Consider the following 17,907-nt stretch of genomic DNA (forward strand, 5'->3'; position numbering starts at 1 on the left):
TGGAAGGGTTCTACCAGGTTAAGTAGATGTATTTTTTTTAATTGTTATGTTCGGTTGGTCAATTGAATGCAGCAGGGATCAAAACTTCTCATTATTTTCTTGGACTGAAGACAACTAGTTTATCCATCAGCTTGAAGTCCAACTGGCAGCAGTTTCTGCCCCTTCTGTGAAATGTACTGTTATTTTATTCCTCATCCATAATCCCTAGGTTTTGGTAGAATATATTTTAAACTGTTCCATTGTCTTAATGTTAAATTCCTGGGATCAGGGAATATATTTAAACTTGGGATCAGTGCATCTACTCCGCCATTTTAGGGAGGTTTGCCGCTTGTCAGGGCCTCACATTTGGGACACAGTGGAAAGACTGCCAAAGGTTGTCTGTCCCTCAGACACTTACCCTCTGCTGCTCTTCTGTATTGGCATGAACACGACTACCAGGGCAACCTGGACAGTATTGGGGTTACTCTATGGCTCTGGGAGTAGTGGTCAAGGCCACAGAGCCCAGGTGATTTTCTTAATCCTGCCAGCGAGGGGTAGAGGGGTAGAGGAATCCTGTGTGTCAGCCATTGTTTGCACAGCTGGTTTCAACAACAGGGTTTTATGGTCATGGAAACCTCTTTGTGGATTGAAGACTGTGTGGAAGAGTTGGGATCCATCTAAGTGGGGCAAAAGCATGTTTGCCAACAGGCTGGCTAACCTAATCAAGAGAGCTATAAGCCAGAAACAAAAAAAGAAAGGAGAGTATGACCAGTGATCAAGAAAGGAGTTAGTTGATTGGGTTGGCAAGCAAGCAGTGTGGGGTGATGTGAACAGGAGAAATCTCATATTCAGGAAAACAGGGGTGAAAGATGTCCGCGTCAGGCGTATGCACGTAAGGAACTGTGCATGTCACAGAGTTGTGAGGAAAGCTCTTGTACCATTTCTGGGAAATCAGCATGACTGGGTGTCTTTCTGAAGTGCCTGTACACTAAGGCACACAGCATGAGGAGCAAAGAGGAGGAGTTAGTGTGCTCTTGCACAGCCACGGTCTCACGGGTATGATGGAGGAGTGGGGGGATAGCTCCTGGGGCTGTAGCATGGCAAGAGCTAGGTACAGGCTGTTTAGGAAGGACAGCTGAGGAATGACAGACCAGGAAGGTGAGGAGGGAGCATTGCTGTTTATCTGAGGGAGCAGCTGAAATGTGTGAGATTCTGTAGGAAGGGATGACGAGCCACTGAGAGCTTATGGGCCAGGATTAGTGAGCAGACTAACATGGGCAGCTTTGTGGCAAGTTTCTGCTACAGACTACAGCGATAAGGCCTTCTTCGGACAACAGGGAAAATCCCTGTGTTCACATTTCCTGGGCCTCATGGTGCCACCCTGATTATATGCTGGAGGAACAGCACAGCAGGTCACAAGCACTCCTGAAGTTTTCTGGAGTGTGCTGATGCCACGGTCCTGACACAGCTAGGGAAGGGCACTCTGCTGAACCTCAGGCTTATACACAAGGAAGGGCTGGTGGTTGATGTGAATATTAAGGGGCAGCTTTGGCTGCAGTGACTATTATATGGTGGGGTTCTACTCAAGATCCTGAGAGGAGAGAGCAAAGCAAAAAATCAAGATCACAAACTTGGACTTCAGGAGAGCAGACTTTCACTTTTCCAGATATCTGCTTGGAATAATCCCATGAGATATGGGCCTGAAGAGAAGATGAGCTCAGGGATGCTGGTTCAATCATGCTTGACCTGCCTTGTAGCCTTATGTGGTGAGATGACTGGCTGAGTGGATGAGGGGAGAGCATTAAAGCTTTTGACACAGTCGTAGTGTCATCAAACTGAATTACAGACTAGGTAAGTGGGCAGCGTGATGGGTTAACACTGACTGAAATGCAGCGTTCTGCAGTCACTACATGTGTGTCTAGGGGGGTCAGCATTGGCTTGAGCACTGTTGAACAACCTCACTAATGACCTAGTTGGGACAGAGCTCATGCACCCTCAGCAAGTTTACAGACAATACAGAACTAGGAGAAATGACTGATACACCAGATGGTTGTGCTGCTATTCAGAGGGACCTGCACAGGCGGGAGAATTGGACTGAGAGGAATCTCAGGACATTCAGCAAGAGAAAGTATACAGAGTCCTGCACCTCAGGAGGAATAACATGGTGCAGCAGTACATGCTGGGGAATGATGGGCTAGAAAGTAGCTTTGACTGGAAGCACCTTGGGCTCCTGGTGGACAAGGAGGTGACCGTGAGCCAAGAATGTGTCCTCACAACAAAGGAGGACAGCAGCATCCTGGGCTGCCTTGGGAAGAGAGCTGTCAGCAGGTCAAGTGGTGTGATCCTTCCCCTTTGCTTAGCACTGGTAGAGGCCTCACCTGGAGTGCTGTGTCCATTTCTGGGCTCCCCTGCACAAGACAGACATGGACTTACTGGAGCAAGTCCAGCAAAGGGCCACAAAGATGATAAAGGGACTGGAGCATCTTTGGTATGAAGAGAGGCTGAGAGCACTGGGTCTGCTCAGCCTAGAGGAGAGACGGCTTGGGAGAGTGTGTGGGGAAATCCTACCAAAGTGTATGAATACTGATGAGAGGGAATGAGGGAGGGGGAGCCAGACTCTTATCAGCAGTGCTCACTGACAGGACAAGAGCTAATGGTCACAGATTAAAAACCTGAATGCAAGAAACCACATTTTTTAGTGTGGGTGGTCCCTTCCAACTAAATGCCTCTGTGGTTCTGTGGGGGTTCTTTCTGCCTTTTTTTCCCTCTGAAGTTGACAGAAATAAATTAACAACCCCTTTTTGTTCTTTTTTTAAACCTCACTCTTCTGGAGCTGAGATGTCAATGCTGCCTTCTGGAACTTATGGCCTATATTTGTTATATTTGAAAACCAAGGTCATTTCTGTTATCCCCGGTGTTGTTTTTTTCCTCCATTAATTTCTGAATGAATAGTTGCCCTCACTTAGGGACTGAAATGGATCTAGTCCTGTTGGAAGCCATTGGGGAATCCAGGTGGAGCAGTGGTTAGTTTTTAAGCAATATAACTTTGGAGCTGCGTGCTTATAGCTCTGTAGGTGTCTTTGCCTAACACACTGATACTGCTAGCCCATCTCGGGGCATCTGTGTTCCTCAGGGTTGTACTAAGCTCTTCATGTGAATAAACCCATGATCCACCTTCAGGTCATTGTTAATGCGTAGGGCACAGCTTGGAATTAATTCAGACTTGCCTAGACATGCAGACTGTCACTTGAACATAGGTGGGAGTTACTAAACCTGGAGTTCTTCAGGTGGGATAGTCCATGTGCAAGTTCATGTCATATACTCTTTTCCATTTCTCTCAAGTTCTGTAACTCTCTCTAGAGATTGCAGGGTCTTGGCCAGTGGTGGGAGGGTTGTCTGGTATCCCTTTTCTTAGTGTTGTTTAACAAATGCCTCGAGCATTTATGGAGAGAGGCCACTCAAATCTCAGTGTGTAATATATACACACGGGTAGCCTAAACATCCTAAAACTCCTTTTGCAAGTGAACAGCTACTTTTCTGCTACTTGGTTTTGTACTGGGGAATTAATGATGATCCATGATTCACAGAAAGAATGAGTGAAATAGTTTAAAAATTCATATCAGAATATGAAAATTTCCTATGAGAAGGCTTCACTACAAATGCTGTTTCTAGTAGTAGTTGCATTTGTGCTTAAAGAAAAGGAAATGTGGTGGGACTCAACACCTGCTGTACTTCCACGCGTGGATTGACCTTGGCTGGCTGGCAGACCCCTACCAACTGTGTGCTCACTCCCCCTTCTCAACAGGACAGGGGAGAAAATAAGGTGGAAAAGTTTGTGAGTCAAGATAAAGACAGGAAGATTACTTAGCAATTGCTGTCATGGGGAAAACAGATTCATCTTGTGAAAAAGTAATTTATTGCCAATTAAAAATAGAGTAGGATAGTGGGGAATAAAGACAAAGGTAAAAACACCTTACCCCCACGCACTCCTTTTTCCTAAAGGCTTTACCTTACTCCTTCATCCCCAGCTCTTCTGCCTCCTCACCCTCTTGCATGGCACAGAGGGGATGGAGAATAATGGTGGTTGTGGTCAGTTCATGATCCTTCATCTCTGCTGCTTCCTGCTCCTCACACTGTACCCTGCTCCAGTGTGGAGTCCCCCCACAGTATGCCCTCCTTCACGAACTGCTCCAGCGTGGGCCCCCTCCATGGGCTGCAGTCCTGCAGGCATAGACTGTTCCAGCATAGCTCCCCAATGGGCCACAGTTTCTGCCAGAAAACTTGCTCCTGCGTGGGCTTTTCTCCAAGGGCCACAGCTCCTGTCAGGAGCCTGCCCCACCGTGGGCTCTGCACAGGCTGCAGGGCAGCTCCCTCTGCTCTGGGCTGGTGCTGCAGGTGCACGTCTGCTCCACTCCGTCCTCCATGGGCTGCAGGGGTCTCTGGAGCACCTCCTCCCCCTCATCCTTCGTTGACCTTGCAGACTTGTTTCTCTCCCTTCCCCTCTCCCTCCCGTGCCCCTCCATTCCCCCCCCTGGCAGCTGTGGAGCATTTTTTACCTTTGTTATTATCACAGAGACGCCACCAGCGTCAGCTATGGGCTTGGCTTTGGCCAGCGAAGGGGCTGTTGGAGCCAGGTGGAACCGTCTGTGTCCAGTGAGGGGCAGGTCCCAGCCTCATCTGACAGCCCACCCCTGCTCCCAGCACCGTGCTGTGCAGACCTGAGACACTTGCCCTGGAAGTGGTATTGTACTGGAGTCATGAAGGCAACTGCACATGGCCTGGAACTGAAGTTTGCTTTGACTCTGGTTATTTGTTTGATGCACAAAAGCCAGACATGGATGAAAATAGATTTGTGGTGTTTTTTGTATGATGGTAGCCAGGAGTCTTAGCTCTTAAGAAAGTTTGGCTGCATGTGTAAGAAATTTGGTTATGGTGGAGTAAGCATTCATCTTTGTATTCTCAGCCCGTGCTGGTATCTGGTGTCCATAAGAAGTTGAAGTCAGAGCTTTGGAAACCAGAAGCTTTCAGCCTGGAATTTGGAGATCAAGATGTAGATTTGGTGAACTGCAGGAACTGTGCCATAATTTCAGACGTGAAAGTGCGTGACTTCTGGGATGGCTTTGAGATAATATCTAGTAAGTAATATCTATGGCTGACTAGTTTAACTGAGCAGTCTGTCTTGCTACCTTCAACTCCTTTTCCACCTATTTTCTCAAAAAAAAAAAAAAAAAAAAATCCTAATACCTATCATTCTCATCCAAAGAAACCATTGCTCCTTAGATGTAGTGCACCCTAGAAAATACTTTGTTGGTAAATATTAGGGCAGGGTTGCCCAAGAAAACTTTGTCTGTATTACAGCGTGTTGGTGTGTATTACTTTCATGTCTCAAAAGATGATCTATTTCCTGGGAAACTGCTTTTTTTAACTTTCCTCAGTGAAATTAATCATCAGTTACTGTTACTAAGACAGTAAGTAATTTGACTACCCTTACTCTCCTTCCAACCTCAACTTCTATTGTAAAGCTACATGGAACCTGCAGAGCTAAAACAGACTGGGGCTTTTGATGCTAAAACTCAGTCTTGATGGAATATATCAACTAAGTAAAGTTGACATTGAAAATTATTTTTGTGGTAGATCATCTGTGAGTATGAATACAGGTTTATATGTAATTTGAATAGCAATGCTGTACGTGTACCTCATGTGATAACACATTACTTAATGCTTGAGTTCTTCTTTGAGAAAATCTCTTAAGTGTGGATGTGGAAGCTAACCAGTTAAAATTCCTGGGGTATAACTGGTCAGATTAAAGAGCTTCTGAAAAGTAGAGTGCTCTATTTTAGATTGTGTATACCTAGATCAGAGTGGTCTTACATTTTTAGATGTTAAGAGTTGTAAAGGTTCATTGCAATGTTACTGATTTTAGTGCTGTGTATAAAACATTTCCTGTATTTATTGCTGTGTGCATATAGCAGAAATGATGAACTATTGGATGACTTAATGGAATGTTTGTTCAACAGCAAATGAAATAATAGATTTTTAGACCAAGAATATTCCCTTCCCTAGCCATTTTCCAGTCAAAGAGCTCCCAACTTTTGACTTGTTTTTATATGGTTCCAAGTACAGAGTCTTGTATTTTGTACTTATAAAACTCATATTATTTCTGTCAGTACTCAGAAATAAATGGCCTAGAATGATGTAACAGTGTGGTCTTTCTGTGTATTAACAGTAATTGGGAAACTTCATAAACTCTTGACTTTCGTGCTAGGGTCATTTGTTGAAATAGTGGATACATATGGGTCAGGTTATCTTTGAGAGGTGTTACTTATTGTCCCAGATAGATACGCTCCTTTCAGCAAAATCAGCTGCTGACTTTTTAGACAATGCCTTTACCACACTTGAGAGATGTTAGTGATCAAGGTTGGAAAATCTGATCACTTCTGCTAGTTTCTCTTAAATACATTTTATTTAGGTTTTTTTTTAGTCATATGCAGTCTCCAATTTAGAAAAGTAGTATTTGCTGCTAGTTCAGAGATTTCACACACTAACTCATAGGAAAACTATTTGCAAATTATGCAGTGACCCAGACTTCTCTGCATTAACTTGAATTTTAGACTTCTCAAATATGTGGCTGGCCCTGTCCCTGCATTAAGTTATTGAAGAGATGTAGAACAACCACTGAATTTGGAGGTGGTATTGAGATAATCCCTTAATTATTCTATATGATACTTTAGTTAATTTTAATCTTGCGCTTTTTACTTTTGGTATCTTTGACTTCTAGTGGACTTTTGGCAGGTCTGACTTTTTGTTTTGATCCTTCTTAGGCCTGCTTTTCTTTGATCAGATGTTTTCAGGGTTTTGTCCACTTCTGTGTAATTTGTCAGATCCGTATGTTTTCCTCCAGGTAGCTCTTTGCTCTGTCCTTTCTGTATAGCCTTCCTACAAGCTTCTTCTCCTTGTTTGGAACAAAGATCCTTGATGAGTTCAGAATCTTGAATATGGGAAGTTCTGAAACATCTTTAAATTCAAGTCCTTGAGCTTTTCAGTTCACTTGCCTCTAAAATCTGTAGCTCATCAAAATTTGTTTTCTTTAAATCAGTCACTTTGGTTTACATACCTGCAGTTATTAATTCCTTTTAATTTCAATAAAATCATTTTTTATATTGCAAACTAAGGCTGTCTTCTGTAGGTTGTTGATGTACAACGCAGATGTGATTGACAGGTCTCCAAGTCCTAGTTTCTTAGATCTGCTTTCTCTTCCCCTGCTGTCAGCAGCTCTGCTAGGTTTGGATAAGATCAGTTGCTCATTGTTTGGCTGACAGTCCTTGGTAAAGTAGGAAGTGATGAAGGACGTTACTTTCTGGGGAAAAGGGGGTGTGAAGGTGTCAGACTGGGGTACACTCTGTTTTCCAGCTGATGGCTTCATGCAGAGTCATGAAGAATCTGGTAGAAGAGTGAACCCTGTTTCTCTCTATATGTTATGCTGAGTCTTCTAAGCTGCTCCAGGTACCACTTCAGATTCACTCTCTTAGCCGTTGTACGTGCAAGGCAAAATTGCAGTTGATGCGGTCAGTGCTGTCGTACTGTACATCCACTGTTCCGTATGTAATGCCATCTTTCTGTGCTACCAGATTTCTCTGTTACCAGTCAGGGCTCAAGTACAACTCCTGAAGTGAAGAACAAATGTTTGAATTCAGCACCCTGCTAATTTGAGTTCCTCCAGCAAAAAAGAGTTAAAAAAACTAAAGGCTGTCTTTCTCAGTAGCCCCACCTGCCATTTAGGCTTTTTGAGTGTGGCGTACCATGGTTTCTTGCTTTATACTGAGGTTAGGGTTGATTTCAGAGCATGAACCAATAACTTAAATTTTATGGAAGCACCACTCCTTGAATTGAAAGATAAAACTCATTTAGACTTTGGTGAAAGTAGTAAGGCAGAATGCTTTGGAAAGGCTTGTTTTCAAAGTTGGAAAAAAGCTATTCTAAAACGTACCAGCTGTGCAAGTTCTGTCAAACTTGCACTGTAGATAATTATATATGTATAAATATATATATATTAAAAATTGTTAAGTTGTTGTTTGGTCATGCTATGATAATGCTTGGAAGCCCAAAGAAAAATCAGGATCAGTTTTGCGGTGCAACATAAAGAGGTATTGGTACAAAAGATGTATAGCTTAAACAGGGTGATGGGCTGTGGTAAAAAGATATTGCATGAAGAAATCTTAATTTGTTTATTGCAGAACGGCTCAGGTCAGATGATGGTCAGCCAATGGTACTAAAGTTAAAGGATTGGCCTCCAGGGGAGGACTTTAGAGATATGATGCCTACCAGGTAAGTAAATCTTAGTTTTGATGTTTACAGAACCACTGTAGGCACTACAGGAGGAAAACATGCCTTTGTTCTCTCCTTGCGCTCCAGGTTTGAGGACTTGATGGAAAATCTTCCTCTTCCTGAGTATACCAAGAGGGATGGCAGACTCAATTTGGCTTCTAGGCTGCCAAGCTACTTTGTTCGTCCTGACTTGGGTCCCAAAATGTACAATGCCTATGGTATGTGAGAATAGTCCTGCAGATGATGTGGGTTTTGCCTCTATTCGGGGTGTGCAAGGCTGTGGCATTAATCAAGACTCAGTGTTTGTCCTAGAGCGTGCTGTCATTTTTTTAATTGGTCCTGTGATCTGTTGCTATGTTAGTCCTCTCTGTCAGATGTGCCCTTTTTTGCCTTGTGGTTTCCAAAAGATGTATATCCAAATTTGCAAACAGTTATTATTTAATACATACAATAACCATAATACTGATATAGGGTTCAAGGAGTAGTTAATATCTTTTTGAGACTAATTGATACATTTGAGAGGAAAATTAGCCAGCTTCTGTGCACTTTGTGTGTTCTTGTTTCCAACTAGAGTTGTAATTTTCTTAATCCATGTCAAACAACACAGAACACAGACAACGTGCAAGACAAAACTGTCACCGTGTTCAGCTACCTGAATTGGATAGTTTTGTCTTGATTGTAATTATCTAGTAGGTGAGTAGCACCCAAATGGAGGAAGCCTTTGTCTGAACACATACCTGTGTGGGGCTGTGATTGTCAGTTCAGCAGATCATGAAGGATACAGGAACAACTTTAATACATGTCGTATCAACTTCAATTATTTCAGTTCCTGAATGTACTGACTGTGAGGTCATGGCCAAAAGCAGGTTTTGGAGACTTAATTTAAATTGTTAAAGTTCCAGGATAATTTTACATAACAATTGATTTGGAGGTATGTACTTGTGCAACTTCAGAGTAAGATAAATAGCATTTAAAGTAGCTGCTCTTTGTATATACTGAAAAATGTCAAGTGATGCTGATAAGGAAAAAGTTGCAGCCATCTTGCAGAGCAGTTATGTGGAAGCAAATTTACCCTGATGTAACTTCTGTAGTTCTCTTTGAATATTGATGAGACAGAGGTGCAGGGTTTTATAAGGCTTTGCATTCCAGTTATCGATATACCTACAGCAGCAACTCACCTGAGGACATGAAATATTTTTCATTGCTTTGTCTTTTTTTAAAAAAAATGCTTTAGCTCAGTAACCAAATGTGGGTTAGACGTAAGTTGTAAACCAACTTATTGCAATTCTGAGAGTGTTGGTGGGGTTATTTTGGGATTTTTTTAGCAGTAATGACATCACAAATAAGAGTTGAAAAAAACTAGCAGTTTGTGAACTTAGGCAAATTGATCTTACTCAGTATTTACTGGTGTCCAGTGTTTTGGTTTATGCATTGCTTGACGTGTAAGTTGAGTGGAGAAGGCTGTACACCAGAGAACTTGCAATGTAATCAAGCAGTACATTTGTGAGTGTAGCAAGAGGCAAGGTGGTCAGTGGTGGCTAACCTGTCGTTGTGTATTGCTAGTTTCTAGCAATGGAAGGAAGGGATTAATTTTGTGGAATTTATCTTAAATGTCAAAGTTTTCTGTTGTGTTGGAGTTTGTGGAGGGAGCATTGATGGTAATTTTTCAGCATAAAATGTAACCCTCTGTTATTTGATACTTCTTAGATGTATAGGTCTGAAGAGAGAAAGTATTACACTTTGTTTACTTCCAAGTTAAAAGAAAAAAGTCAGCTAGGTCTGTCTTCATAAAGAGTCTTTTTTTGCTGTTAGCTGCTTTACAGACAAGTTAAAGGGTGGACCTAGATATAAAAACAATAATTCTGTCTATGGTGAATAAGAGCAACTTTTCTAGCATTTCTGTAACAGTCCAGTGCCTTGCTGCAGACAGTGTGATGCTAAATGCCACTTATGGCAGCGGGGGTTTCCCTTGTCCCTGCAAGCAAAGGAGGACGGAGCCAAAGAACGCCTGCAGCTTTGTGTTACGAGAGCTCAGTTCCCTACTGCACACTGTACAAATGACCCTCGGAGAGCCACAGTTGTAAAGTACAAGTTCAGACTTTGTTTTTAAAATGCTTGTTTTCTCATGACTTGGCTGAACTATATTTGCTGCTTCTATTTCCTGTAAAATAAAAATATTAGTAAACTTTTTACTTGTGCCACACGTGACATGAAAATAACGACTTCAGCTGCCCTTTGACATTGTTTTCTGCTCATTGCTGTGTAAAATAAGCATTCTAGAAAGATCTTTCAGACAGTTTATTTCTGTCAGAGCTTAAGTAGAATTTGATTTTATTTTATGCTATATTATAGGCTTAATTACTGCAGAAGACAGACGAGTTGGTACCACAAACCTGCACTTGGATGTGTCTGATGCTGTTAATGTCATGGTGTACGTTGGGATTCCCATTGGGGAAGGGACCCATGATGATGGTAATGTTCGAGGAGAACTATTTTCTGTCCATTAAAAACCAATTATGTGCATGAGAAAGACTGCTGTTCCTTTTACTGTTTAAGCTTCTCACATCTATGATCTGTAACCCAAGTACTGAAGGCAGTTTGTTAGGTCTGCAGCACGCACCTAAAAGTGCAGTAATGCCCCATTGGTTCCCAACTGCGGAAGCAGCAGTTTTGCTAGAAATTAGATAGCACCCTGAAGAAAGGAGGAGAAGGGGTACTAAGTTACTCTTTCTTCTTGTATTTGAGTAATTAGTTCCCTTTGAATTAATGACTGAACTTTGTGATTAGCGGTCATTTGACACATTTCCTGAATTTTGTTAAGAGGAAGCTTGATGTGCCTAGGGAGGGCACTGTGAGCAGCAGTTGCAGTAGCAGTGTGACTTGATTTAGCGGCTTAAAATGCTCCTTCCACTTCTGCATGTAAAAAACCCCGAAGTTCTGTAGTCATACTGCTTTTATGTGGATTTGACTTCCAGAGGTTCTGAAAACAATTGATGAGGGAGATGCTGATGATGTAACAAAGCAGCGAATCCATGAAGGAAGAGAGAAACCTGGAGCATTGTGGCACATCTATGCTGCCAAGGATGCTGAGAAGATACGGGAACTTCTCCGGAAGGTATGTTGGTTACAAAGGACCTTGAGCCTGCAGTACTCCTTGCCTGGCTTGCTTACAGCAGCCGAGTGGCACAAACTGCTATCAACATCAAGTGCATCGGTGTTGCAATGCTGTCTTTGATGTTGTTAGTGTATTCCCAGGTTTTCAGCCTGGTCTAGAATCTTCATACTAATGCATGTGTCACTAGTCAAGACCTAAACAAGCTTAATGAAAGTAATGTCCTGCCTTGAAATAGTTTGTTTGTTATGTTTTTTGGTACAGAGCTTTTTGTGAGCCAGCAATATCAAGGTGCTGTGTCATGGTTTCCTCCCCACCCCATATCTTGGCCCTAGGTTGGAGAAGAACAAGGCCAAGAAAATCCCCCAGATCATGACCCCATTCATGACCAAAGTTGGTACCTGGACCAGACCTTACGTAAGCGACTCTATGATGAGTATGGTGTACAAGGCTGGGCAATAGTGCAGTTCCTTGGAGATGCTGTGTTCATTCCTGCAGGCGCTCCCCATCAGGTAAATATGCCAACTCGGCGCCGTATTGACAAAGAAAATAGAATTTGAGGCACAACAGAACTGTGACTTCAAAACAACTGTTACTTAATATGGCTGACTTGGGTTCCTTTTTCTACGTATACAGTTCTTACAGGAACTATTTGAATTGGATCTTATTTTTATTAATACAATGACTTACTCAAATCTTGTGTATGTAATGTGGTGGAATTAAGGCAAAAAAAGTAAATTAGGATGAATGGTGAGAAAATACTTCGTGTAATGAAACTTCAGCCAAGGGAACAGAATTCCAAAAAAGTGTGGAGAAGAGTAGAGAACTTGCTTTGGGGAACACTAGTGTATGTGGGAGAATAGGGAACATGGGAAATGTCCTGTATTCTGCTCTGGTTTTATTGTGACACCAAACAGGCTTCAGTTCCTGTTTTCTGATAAGTAAATGTGGAGGAACCCAACATATGTGGTGATGGTGTGTTTTGTTTTTTGGGGGAGGGGTGGGTTTGTATGGTCCATTCGGCCTTGATATTATCTATCATTGATGTGGGTTGTTTTAGGTCCATAATTTGTATAGCTGCATTAAAGTGGCAGAAGATTTTGTATCTCCAGAACATGTGAAGCACTGCTTCCGTCTGACCCAGGAGTTCAGGCACCTGTCTAATACTCATACAAACCATGAGGATAAACTGCAGGTAACCATCTTTTGACAGCAGTCACTACATATACCTTGTGTTTCGCCAGCTTTGTTCAGTACTAGAAAGGTGTGACTAGTGATTTAAGAAAAAGTAACAACTCCTCACAACTTTGGAGGTTCTAATTTTTATAAATATTTTTTAAATAATTAATGCATCTATGTCTACTGTACTACATAAAAGTAGTCATAAACTTTTGGATTTCCAGAGAAATTCCCCACTATTGGACTAGTCCATGTGTTGGTATTAATAAGTTTTTAAATGGTTGAATCCTGAATGACAGTGAAGTGTAGCAGGAACAAAAAAAAAGAACAAGTATTAAAAAGGAAAAGGCAATGCTTTGTTTTGAAGAGATATGTTTATTTGACCAAGGATGCTTCTGTATGTTTCTTTATTGCCTAAAGGAAAAGTGAAGGCTTGCTTATTTAAAGCAGGGATATGGTTTAGTGGTGGGCTTGGCAGTGTTACATTTCCAGTTTAGCCTAAATGATTCAGTGATTCTAAATTAGTCCCAAACAGGAAAATTAAATGTGCTTTGGTTTGAAGAAGTATGACTGCTTAAAGTAATAATTACGCACAGAACATGTTATGCACTGTAGTACATTGTGTATAAGACACTAAATTCTTCAGAGAGAAGACTGTAGGAGACCTTTATTGATTTCTCCTGTGTATGCTTCTGAAGAGTTACTCTTTGTTAACATGCTAAATTTAGCACAATTCAGTGAGAAATGGCTGTAAATTCCTATATGGATTTGCACAGGATTTTAAAGGAAAGCAGAATTAGAATCAGCTCTCACTAACTGTATCTCTTCAGCTGCAGTGGTACAGATGTGGAAGTGTTTCTGTAAATGAATGGATTGCAAATGGATAATGATTATTTAAAAGAAAAAGAAAAATACTGCTGACAAAGTGGGACTCAGTACTCCTCTGAAAAGGAATACTGCTTGTATTTGTGCCTCAGCCAAACTTTGCTGGGTTTCGGTGTCATTTTTCATGTATATTTTAATAGTATTTTTATATAGGCATATGTCTCCGTATACAGAGATAATAACTTGCATAAATGATACAAAAGGGGAGATAATATGTACATCACGAGAAAATGATGATGCTTGGCAGTTAGTTAAGCAAGTGCAATTAAGCTACTCACTTGAGGTGAAGCTTTTCTGTTCAGTACCTAGAAACTGAATTCAAATAAACTTAGATCAGAAAAATCAGAAACAAGATAGAGCTTTGTTAAATAGCTAAGCATGGAATGGATTGCTGTGAGTACTGGTGGATTTTTCATCTGATCTTGCTTGCTTTTCTGGAAGATACATAAATTAGAAGAATTTTTAGCCTCCATACAAATGCACCAGGATGATTTATTGCATCATCTTAATTTATGCGGGTTAAACCATATGATTTTCTTTCTTCCTTCGGGTTTAATTCATGTGAATCTGTAAGTGACTCAGATCACAAGGACTTTTTAAAAATTAACTCATATGCGTGACTTCATAGTATACTTCCTCCTAGCTCTCACGAAAGAGAGATTTTATCTTAAAATGAGTAAACATATGTTACTGGGTGACCAGAAAATGAGTTGTTAAATCAGTGCAGGTGTCTATAAAATATCTGTTTATATATATATATATATATATCTGTTTATAGATTGTGTAGACAATATCTATTGTCTAACCATGACAGTTAAAATTTGTGCTGTTGATATTCTGAAGCAGTGACTGTATATACTTTGTGTGTGCTTGCCAACTATTACAAATTCAGCTGTCAGAGTTGATTACATAGGTATCTAAGACTCTCCTTGTTAGTCTGTAGAAGTTGCTTTATGGTTTTTTTTTCCTGTTACAGGTGAAGAACATTATCTACCATGCAGTGAAAGATGCTGTTGGCACACTGAAAGCTCACGAATCCAAACTAGCTAGATCGTAGGAACTGCTAATTCCAAATGCCCTGTGAAGTAAGCCTTTTGCTCACAGTATATACAGGGACTGCACATGACTGCCTCTGTGGGAGCAGGGGCTTCTCACTAAGAGCTGGTGTGGTCAGTATTACACACACTCTTCAGCCACTGTTTTCTACGCTGCCTCAACACCGAAGGTCTAATGGAAGGTCGCACTGTTACATGCAGAATTCCAGATTCGAATGAAAGGTGCCATGTCCCTTTCCTGTGGCCTTTGCAAATTGGAAGAACGTGGAAACCACTTGGTGTTCCTGCATATTATAATTAGAAATGGTATAAAGAGTGTGGATGGTTTTTTTCCCCATGCCTAGTTAGTCTCCACAAAGTTAGAAGGAATGTGCTGGAGGTGGGTTGTCCTGCTGCAGACTTGGCTGAGAGCTGCTGGAGGAGTGTGACCAACAGTAGCCCACCTGCAGAAATTTAAGCAAACTTCCCATGTGAGATACAGGCCAAGGAAAAGAATAAAGCTGTTCGCTGCACTCCCGTTCTTTGTAGCCGTTTCTCTATACACTGTAGAGTTGCAGAAATAAAGGGAGAACCCACTTTTTTTTCCCCAGGAGACTCCAGAAATAGGAGAATTGTGTATTTAGTGAAAAACTAGGTTTGTAGTGAAACAGTTAATATTTCATGAAAGTAGATATTTTTAGTATTTTTGAAGTACCACAACTGTTCCTGGATTTTCAAGGAAAGGCGCATTACATTTAGTCTTCCTTTCAATAAAATCAAAAAGTGATTTTTAGAAAGCAGTCCAAAATAGCACAAAAACAGCCAAAGGAGAGTGAATAGAAAATGATGCCCCACCTCCCTTGCCCATACTCCTCACCCGTCTTCCCCCCCCTCTCCCTACGCCACCCTGCTTCCTCAGAATGAGAAGTAAAAAGGAGTATAAACTCTGTTCTCATGTGGAGATGTTGTACATCTCTCCCTGCACTGGTGACTGCAGGCAATAGTTCACCCAATACCAGTGCTAGCTGAAAACATCTATCCTTTCCAAAGTGAAGGAGAAGTTAACTTTCAGTGTCAACTTTGTCCAGAACTATTTTAAGTAAGATGTTCCTGCTTGATAGAACTGTATTCAGAATTTACTAATGTCAGCATTGATGCAATGGATTTCATTGTTCGGGTACATGGGGAAATGTATCTACCTTATATCCAGCTGTACTGTAGTGCCACCTGCAGGCCTGTTAATATGTTCACGGTTATTTCATTTTTTAAAAAATAAAAGTCATTTACTGTAACAAGCTTGGGCAGTTTCTTTCAGATTTGTACCCTGATCTTCCTGCTTTGAGTTCCTCAGTTTCTGCCTCTGGCAGCAGGGGCTGCCTGTTTGCTCTGGCCTGGCGGCACGCCCGGCAGTTCTCAGAGGTGGTTTGGGCAGAGGCTCACTCTCGTCAGAAACATCATCTGGCGCCATGCTCCCCACCTCTCACCATCTTCCCAACAGGCCGGGGTTCAGAGCTGCCCTCCCTGCCAGAGGAACGGATGGGACGGCAAAGGTCCCTGTGCTCATGCCCTGGAGGCCGTGGTGGCGGTTCCATTCGCAGGCACGTGGCACTCTGGCGGCTCCTCAGGTTGGTTACTGGATGCAGGTAGTTCACCCCTGGGCTTTTGCTGCCTTCGTACCCTTGCAGCTGTCCTGTGAAGGGGGCCCGTTTGATCCACTGCACATGAGAAGGATCATCCCAGAGCCATGAGCCATTAAACTTCACCATATTCTTATTGTGCAGAATTTCTTGTGGACTTCTGTTGCACTCTGTGCATACAACCCACTCTGAATTAATTTTAGCTGAGATGTTTCCCTCATTTGTTTATCAGCAATCACCGTTAAATAAAGATCAGAAAGACAAAGACTTAGCTATGTGTAATGCAGTAGCTTCAGTCATTTCCAATGCAGTGATCCACATGAAGAGTTGTGCATCTCATGCTGAACCGTTGGTCTGAGTCTGTCACACATTGTTTCTGTCTCCTGAACTTCCTCTTTTATCAATCATAGAGTACAATCAACCTAAAGCAATACTTAACGAAAACTGGAGGAAGGATTTGCACCAAAACTACAGATTAAAACTAAGAAACATGTAGTGATCCAGATTTTAGATCCGATGAGGACAGGAAGAATTTGTAAATTGATCTGGTAAATCAGGTCTAGTAACTTACACTTGAAAACTTATCCTTTGTCTGGATTGTATGCATCAGGAGAAGGAGATGACCACTTCTTTTGGCAAATTTTTCCAAGTAGGTAATTTTCTTAAATGGGACACAAATTCACATTTATGTAGATTCAGAATCCACTTATTCTTGCTTGTTTTTCACCAAGAGGAGGTCTTCATTTGATTAAAAGCTCTAATTGTCAGCTCTTGGAATCCTGTTCAACTAATTAAAATTTAGCTGTTACTGTACAGCAACTTCAGAATTTCTAAGACAGAATTTTCACTTGTGTATCTGTAAACACAGGTTTTTATTAATACTAATCAGATATATAAACATATATAGAATTAATATTTATGGCCGTATATATTATACATTGTATATATTACACTTTATATATGTTTATTAATAAACCCCAGACAACTGCAGGGGTTTGTTTTCTTTCAGACATGCTGAGCTTCTGCTCTCAGCTTGTAGCCTCACATGGTCAGGGATATTTTATGGTCCTTGTAATTAGACTGAAGTTCATGGCAAGTCTATAATGTGGATGCCAGAAGTAACTGTAGTTAGAGCTTCTACTGCCTCCTTTGACAGAGTTGCAAGATTTAATTATGCTTTGTTTGAAAGTATGTATCTCTGTTAGCTTAGTAATTTCACCGGGCTCCAGAGCCTTTCTTCCCAAGAAATTTGTCCTCCATTTACCTCTTTGACCATTTCCGTAGCTTCATAGTTCTTCTACATGCTGTTTCACTCCCCTGATGCATCTGTCATCCAAGATGAACAGCTTTGGACTGTAGAATTTTGCACAGAACCTGCTCTGTGCCTCCGATTGTTCTCGTTGACTCTTGTGCCTTCTTTTTTTGTTCAGCTAGCCCATTTCTGAGGGAAGGAGATTCAAGCATATGCAGGGTTTCAAGGTTTGTTCACCATGCACTTCTATGGTGAGATAATGGTATTCATTATTCATTTCTGAAACGTTCCTGTGGCTGCATTTCTGACTAATGCTAAGCATTGAGGCTTCCCATAGCGATGGCTGTACAGTCTTTGCTCAGCAGTGACAGCTAACTGGGGCCTGTCACACATACCTTTCCTGTGAGGACAGGGTGCTCTCAAGGGCCTCTGTTAAGATTCTCTCTTAACAGTGTTCAGGTGAAGGGTCTGTACAAGCACCCACCCTCTAGTATCTGCCACTAG

At 41.6% G+C, this 17,907-nt stretch overlaps 1 protein-coding gene across 1 annotated transcript in view; it reads left to right on the forward strand.

The window, feature by feature from the left end:
- The window catches only part of KDM3B (lysine demethylase 3B), a 63,595-nt gene extending 47,250 nt beyond the window's left edge, over positions 1 to 16,345 (forward strand). Inside the window, exons 17-24 of the mRNA XM_074916453.1 lie at positions 4,943 to 5,114; positions 8,214 to 8,304; positions 8,392 to 8,522; positions 10,657 to 10,776; positions 11,280 to 11,419; positions 11,752 to 11,928; positions 12,477 to 12,611; positions 14,457 to 16,345. Coding sequence (XP_074772554.1) covers positions 4,943 to 5,114; positions 8,214 to 8,304; positions 8,392 to 8,522; positions 10,657 to 10,776; positions 11,280 to 11,419; positions 11,752 to 11,928; positions 12,477 to 12,611; positions 14,457 to 14,537 — 1,047 coding nt within the window. The 3' untranslated portion in view covers positions 14,538 to 16,345. The remainder of the gene's footprint in view (positions 1 to 4,942; positions 5,115 to 8,213; positions 8,305 to 8,391; positions 8,523 to 10,656; positions 10,777 to 11,279; positions 11,420 to 11,751; positions 11,929 to 12,476; positions 12,612 to 14,456) is intronic.
- The last annotated feature ends 1,562 nt before the right edge of the window (positions 16,346 to 17,907 follow it).

The sequence above is a fragment of the Athene noctua genome, chromosome 12, assembly GCF_965140245.1.
Source record: "Athene noctua chromosome 12, bAthNoc1.hap1.1, whole genome shotgun sequence".
In the NCBI taxonomy this organism is placed as follows: Eukaryota; Metazoa; Chordata; class Aves; order Strigiformes; family Strigidae; genus Athene; species Athene noctua.